This window comes from Malurus melanocephalus, unplaced genomic scaffold (assembly GCF_030028575.1).
Source record: "Malurus melanocephalus ecotype Western Australia unplaced genomic scaffold, MMel_1.1 scaffold_12, whole genome shotgun sequence".
NCBI classification, from domain to species: Eukaryota; Metazoa; Chordata; class Aves; order Passeriformes; family Maluridae; genus Malurus; species Malurus melanocephalus.
In genome coordinates, this window is record NW_026623244.1 from 3,369,563 (window position 1) to 3,376,262 (window position 6,700).

The 6,700-nt window shown below is 49.9% G+C and overlaps 1 protein-coding gene across 4 annotated transcripts in view; it reads left to right on the plus strand.

The window, feature by feature from the left end:
- CUTC (cutC copper transporter) overlaps positions 1 to 4,412 on the plus strand; it is a 4,756-nt gene extending 344 nt beyond the window's left edge. For 2 of the 4 annotated variants that reach the window (XM_057380793.1, XM_057380801.1), the window contains exons 2-9: positions 87 to 158; positions 229 to 288; positions 413 to 622; positions 1,838 to 1,873; positions 2,288 to 2,421; positions 2,989 to 3,016; positions 3,421 to 3,526; positions 3,976 to 4,411. In XM_057380793.1, coding sequence (XP_057236776.1) covers positions 89 to 158; positions 229 to 288; positions 413 to 622; positions 1,838 to 1,873; positions 2,288 to 2,421; positions 2,989 to 3,016; positions 3,421 to 3,526; positions 3,976 to 4,087 — 756 coding nt within the window. In that variant the 5' untranslated portion in view covers positions 87 to 88 and the 3' untranslated portion in view covers positions 4,088 to 4,411. Of the gene's footprint in view, positions 1 to 6; positions 159 to 228; positions 289 to 412; positions 623 to 1,837; positions 1,874 to 2,287; positions 2,422 to 2,988; positions 3,017 to 3,420; positions 3,527 to 3,975 lie in introns of those variants that run through there. The other 2 variants (XM_057380810.1, XM_057380817.1) reach the window with 2 other exon arrangements.
- Positions 4,413 to 6,700: the final 2,288 nt, after the last annotated feature.

Below are 6,700 nucleotides of genomic sequence, written 5' to 3' on the forward strand. Positions count from 1 at the left end.
GCGGGGCGGGCTCGCGGCGGGGTCGGTGCGGCCCGGGCGGGAACCATGGGGCGGGCAGGGCTGACCGCGCMGCTCCCGTCCCACAGGTATGGACGATGGGTTTCTCATGGAGGTGTGCGTGGACTCGGTGGAGTCCGCCGTCAACGCGGAGCGCGGAGGTGAGTCCGGGGGGCCTGGCGGGAGGGGGCGGCACGGCGGCGGGTCCCGTTCTGACGCGCCTCTCTGCAGGAGCTGGGCGGATCGAGCTGTGCGCGGGCCTCGTGGAAGGAGGGACCACCCCGAGCATGGGTGAGCCGCGCCCGCCCCTGGGCTGCCTTCCCTCTCTGCCTCCCCTCGCTCCCTCCGTCCCGCCCGTCCCGTTGTGCCGGCCCGGGGCCGCGGCGGTGCTGAGCCGCCCCTGTCCCGTCCGCAGGGCTGCTGCAGGTGGTGAAGCAGTGCGTGCGGGTCCCGGTGTTCGTCATGATCCGGCCCCGCGGCGGGGATTTCCTCTACTCGGACCGGGAGGTGGAGGTGATGAAAGCCGATATCCGSCTGGCCAAGCTGCACGGCGCTGACGGGCTGGTGTTCGGGGCCCTCACCGAGGACGGGCGCATCGACACGGAGCTCTGCACGGCGCTGCTGGGTGAGGCTCTTCCAGGCAGGGCTCTGTGCTGTGGCAGCGTTGAGGTGCTACTCCGGCTGATGCCATAGAAGTGCACAGAGGGCTTTGGTCCGCACATCCTGTCTGGGTCTTGCTGTCTCTTTCCACCTTCTCCGGTTTCATTTGCTGCTATACTTGGGAGACATAAAGTAGTTAARAAACTTTGTAGACCAAGGGTCACAACCCCAAGCCATTCACACAGAGTTTGAGGCCACCTGAGAAGTAATGACAAAGTGTAAGAAGGCTTAGTTGAACTGCTTTGGGGTCATTAAACTGTTGGATCCTCTCCCTTCCTCATTTTATTTGCCCTTTGTTCCTTTCCTTATGTCCTTGCTACAGCTGTCTTGGATATGTATCTGCTTGACTTTGGCTTTGTGTGTAGCTAGCAATACATCTTAATTTTTTTTCTTAACACACACATGGAGAAAAGATAATTAGAGAGTGGGGTGAATATATAAAAAGCTACTGAAGCTACAGTGGGAAATAGTTAGTCCAGACCACAAATATGCAGAAGCAAATTCTTTCTTTCTACATCTTTTTTGGGAGCTACAGCCAAAGCTAAAGAGGGCTGAGCTTTTCTCTGCTGATGTGGTGCTGAGGTTCTCATATGAAGGTGAATRTTCTGTAAGGAGTGCAGCAAAAGAAAGGGTCTTGCCAGGACTTAGCTCTGCTAGGCAATGTGTACTCTGCTGTTCCCAGGGCAGGAAGCAGGTGGACATATTTTTGTAGAAATAAATAAGCTTTGCACAGTAAATAGAGCACCACTGGTGAATTTTGCTGTGGTCTGAGAGCAGRAACTGTAGGTAGTGAAAGAAATCTYAAAAATCAGCTCTCCTGCTTTCAAAGAGCAGTGGTCTTGTCCTTTGCCCAGGTAGATGATCCAACTTCCCTGCTTCCTTCCTGCAGAGAAGGACACCTCTGGTGGGAATAAGGGTTTTGCATGTTCCAGATGAGATGGGAGATTTTGCTGTCACCCATAAAAACAAAGGTTGCTTTCTCAAAAAGCAGAAGGACTCTTCCCCGTGAAARAGCCTAGACAAACAGCAGCCACTGCATTGTTACCAGCAAGAGTGGGGACTCTTCTGAGCTCCCCAGGAAAGGCTTGAGAAGTTTATCCTCTTCCATGTCACTTACATTTCTGGTTCTAGCACAAGGAACTCTGTACCATTTGTGACTGACCATATGTTTCTTTTGCAGCGGTGTGCCGTCCCCTGCCAGTCACATTTCACCGCGGTGAGTTGCCAGGGACAGTGGTCCTGGGCAGGGACCAGTCTGTGCCCCACTGCCGGGGAATGGTGGGACTGGGAGGGCACTGAGCCTAATGTTCTTTGGTGATTCTTTGGAGGGGGAAAGCTCTGCAGGCTCTGCCATTCCCACACGAGGAAAAAGGTCCAGGGGGTTCAGGTTTGGGTGCTCTCTCATTGCCCTGTAAGAGAGGAGATGTCTGAGGAGCTGAGTAGGGTGGCCCTGGCACTGCAGCAAGGGGAGTGTTACAGTCAGAAGCTGTGAATCCCGTGGGGGTGGTCAGCTGTGAGCAGGACCCTTCCTGTCCTTACCTTTGGGTTCCTTGGGTTCCTGAGCTGGCTGAGGGACAGAGGTGAGCACAATGAGCCAAGTGATTTCTGAACTCTTTTTCTGTTCCCTCAGCCTTTGACATGGTGCATGACCCTCTGGTGGCACTGGAGACCCTGATTTCCCTGGGGTTTGAGCGGGTRTTGACGAGTGGCTGTGACAGCTCAGCACTGGAAGGATTGTCCTTGATTAAGAGGCTTGCAGAGCAGGTGAGTGTTTGCTGTGCTCCTCTGGGTTACTGTGGCTGCTCCCTTGGCATTGCCTGGAGGCAGCTCCTTTAGGGTATCCCTCATTTGTGGAGGGGGACTTTGGTCAAGGAGTGCTTGCCTGACCTCTCTAGCTTGGCTTTAATCTGTTTTCCTAAGTCCATGTGGGCTGGGTTGTTCTTGAATGCGGACTGGGGGACGGTGGTAGGAGTTGGTTTCAACAGCTGATGTGATGAGCCCACGAAATCAGCAGAGGGAAATCCCTTCTGAGTGTCTCACAGTTCCTGTTAGGAAAATGCAAGAGGTGTCCCTGAGAGGTAGCCAGGTGGGATGGAGAGGTAGGGGGAAATGGTGACAAGCTGTCTTAGCTGCAACTGCAAGTTCTTTTCCAATTTTCCTTGTAAAACATTAATAGTACAAAAAAGACAGGTGCAAGCACACAAATTGTACACCATGGTGACGTCCATGAGCCTATGGAAAGTGCTGCATGTGAGGTTTCTGTGCTGCCTCACAAATGCACATSTGGATGTAGTGCTCAGCCATATCACTGACATGTTGTTCTTCTTTCAGGCAAAGGGCAGAATTGTGGTGGTGCCAGGTAAGGGGTTTTTGTCATCTGTACTGGGTCCTACAATCCCTAGCCCTTCCTTCCTAGCCTCTTGCCCTGGGATCCACTCTCTGAYCTTGCTTTCTGAGCCAGCTGCCCAGGAAAAGCAACTCCTGTCCTGGTGTGAGTAAAGGCCACTGCAGCCTGTTAGGGTGGGCAGAGCCCTGCAGCTGCTGCTCGCTACAGGATTTGGGGACAGCTCTAGATCTGTGGTAGAACATGAGCCAAAGCTTCTCCTGTCTGTTTTCATGTGCCTGGGACTCTGTTGCTCCAAGGGCTGTTTTTCCCCTTCAGTGTATATGTCACCAGTCCCTTAGTGGTGAGGTCCCAGGGTGATGTCAGGTCGGGAATAATGTCATCTGCTTGGTATGTGACATCGGGCTTGTTCCCACCAGGAGGTGGCATYACGGAGCGAAACCTGCAGAGGATTCTGGAAGGCTCTACTGCCTCTGAGTTTCACTGCTCTGCTCGCTCAGCTCGGGACTCAGGGATGAAGTTCAGGTAACTGATTATTTATGTTTATTTTTTAGTGGAACTCTACAAGGGAAAGGYTATGTGAATGTGAACATGAGTTTGTAAAACTGGCAAAAATTTCAAACAGCTTCCTCTGATTCCCTGCAGAATCAGATGCTTGAGGCATTTCACTTGCTACTGTCACCCTAGGAGTTGTGAGGGCACTTGGAAATGCAGCTTATGTTTACCATAAGCTTGTAGGATTTGGGAAGCCAGGGGGATGTGCTTCTGAGAATGAGCAAGGAATGGGTTATATTTGTCCATAGGTCTGCATTCCTTTGGATCATTGTTCTTTCTATTATTGTCCCATCTTCAGTTTGATTGKCACCATCTTTGGCCAATGCTGAGACTAGGGGAAATATGGGTGTGTTTTTTTGCCGGGTCTGGCTGATCTGTATCACCAGCAGATCACTGCTAATCACTGGTTTTCCTGACAGAAATCCGAACGTTGCCATGGGAGCGTCCTTCTCTGCCCCCGAGTACTCCATAAAGGTGGCAGATGTGGCCAAAGTGAGGACCCTGAACGCCATTGCCAAGAACATTCTGTAGGCACCGTGCAGGGACAAGAACGCTGAGGCTCCAGGGTCTGCCCTGGCACATGGACAGATGGGTACTGCTTCCGTCCTCAGGCTGCAGAGGATGTGCACTAGGTGATGAAGCCTGACACCTCTTCCCTTGGCTTCCCCTGAAGTCCCTGGCCTGGAAACTTATGTTGGCCGTTTTAAATAAAAGGACTCGTTCCCAGATGTTGCAGCAACAGCTGTTTGGCAGCATTTGGGAGGAAGGGAGTTGAGCAAGTTGGGGGACTGAATTGTGTAGCACTGCATGTGATTGTCAAATAAACACTGCAGCTGCCCCCCTCTTGCTGTCTAAAGTTTATTTATATTTTCAGGTAAGACCGTGACCTGTGTTGCATAGCCTGAATTAATCAGGCTCCTCCTGTGCCAGGGAATACAACCACATCCAGAATACCAGCATGGGAAACATCATAGCCACAAGCGGGAAACAAGGCTGGCTGTGGTCAGCCAGTGGATAGGTGGGGATTAGCAATGCAGCAACTGTAAGTAGAGAGCAGCACCTGACTTGATGAGGTGAGGAAGCTGTGAGACATCATGGGCTGTGGGCCCTCTGTGCTTGAGGTGGTGTTGGTGTATGATGARTTCCTTGGGAGGACAAGGTGCTTTTCCTAAGGGAGTTTACAGGTCCTTGTCCCAACATGAAGCATGAACTGCTTCTTCTCCAGACAGTGCTYGAGGAATGCACCTGTTGGGTCATTGCTGCCTAGTCAAAATCGAAGCCTCAGATTTGTTTCAGTTAATCTTTAAAATACCCAATGAAAGATTTGAATGGCATCAGAGTGGTCCATTAGAAGAGTAGAGACCCAAAGGTAAAGCACCTTTTTATTYTTGCTGTGTGCTCTTCTGTATAAGATCACAAAGCTGAAGAGAATCTCTGACAGCAGGGCAGCCTTAGGAAGCAAAAGCAGGGTACAGATTTCCCATCTTGGCAATCACAGCCTGTGAGGATGTATGGAAAAAATGTGATATTTGAAAAGGTGGCAGCACCTTTGTCACCCTAAATAGAATCACATCATTGRAAACCTGTCATCAAGACCACATATTTTCACCTTAAAGGGTACATCCACCTTTTCACATGGAGCTGTCAGAGGTATTGGTGTCTCTCAAAACACCTTGGGAACTTCAATTCTTAAGGGAGGAGCTGGGAAGGGAATGACTGCATAGTGCTGGTGTCAGAGCTTGCTTCAGCACTGACAGATGTGCGAGCAGTAGGAAGGATCCAAAGAATCCTTGCAAAGAGTGATTAAATTTGTCAATATAATCTGAATTGGACCTGGTTTAAGAGTTTATGGCTTATGTTGTGAGATTTCATGAGTCATGGGCATGATTATGATACTGGTAGCTCAATTAAGATGWATATTCTGCTGACCCAGCTTCCTCAGATTTTTGAACTCACATGGGGCTATGGCATGACAAAGCAGAGAAACAAACTCTTCAGAGAAGAGATGAGCAGTGAGGGCTGGAGGAATTGTTTGATTGCCTGGCAGAGGCCTTGTGTGAGACATGAATCAATGTCTGGTTTTGAAAAGTTACAATATGCTGGATGACAGATGGCTAAAGACAGTGGAGCACAGGGAAACTGATRTTGTTGGCCAAAGAGGTGCTACTGCTTTGATTATCTTGTATTTTATCTTGATAATCCCAGTGAAGTTTTTCTGGGTATTYTAGTGGAGGAAGATTTTATGGAAGGGGCTGAAGGACAGCTCCAGTAAGGTGGCTTGATGGGTTTTTAGGAGCAGCATGTCTCAGCTGTGAGGGTAGAGAAAGTGGGGTGTGCTTGCTTTGAACATCAAAGAGTTGGAATCCTGTGCTGAGGACAACACTTCAACTCTGAGTGAGAGACCACAGACAGGGTGAGGATGAGCTGTGACCTGTACTGAGAACTGAGAAAAGGACAGGACATTACATAGGAAGGTGTCATAAGCAAGTGGCCCCCTTGGCAGCAGTGGTCTAAATGGCTTTGGGCAAGGCCAGAGGACACCTGTGCCAGTGTCAGAAAGAAGAATCACATCAGCAGTCCAGATGGAGAAGGGCTGAGGCAGTGACTGCTCYATTCACTCACTTCTTACTCATTGCATTAGTTTGCAGCACTCCTGGGCAGTGTGTTGGTTCTGGCCTGGAGGACCTAGAATTAAGGGTAGCTTTATTTACAAAAACGTGGTTTTAATCAGACAAACTACTAATAATTAACCACTAAGTTGGACATTGAGCCTTTCTCTGGTATTGATGGTTCCTGAGCAATTACTCATTGTGTCACCCTTGACTTCTGAGTTATCTACTAACTTCATGTACAATGAGACAACAWAATCATTGCAGTCACCCTACTGTCCCCTTTTATCTACTGTTCYTTAAGAGTACACATGATAAAGCAAATCCACTTCCAGCCTTAGAGTAGCACCATCCCCACGTGTCCTTGTCACACCTCAACMTTTCTAAAGCAACAGGGCAATCACTCTCCTCAGGAATGGTCCTCTTTGTGCCTCGGATGTTGTGGTTTACCTTAGAATGAAGATTCAAAGTTTCTTTGGGGTTTTGTGGCCAGCCAACTGCCATAACACAGACAATGTGGGAATGTGGGAAAGAA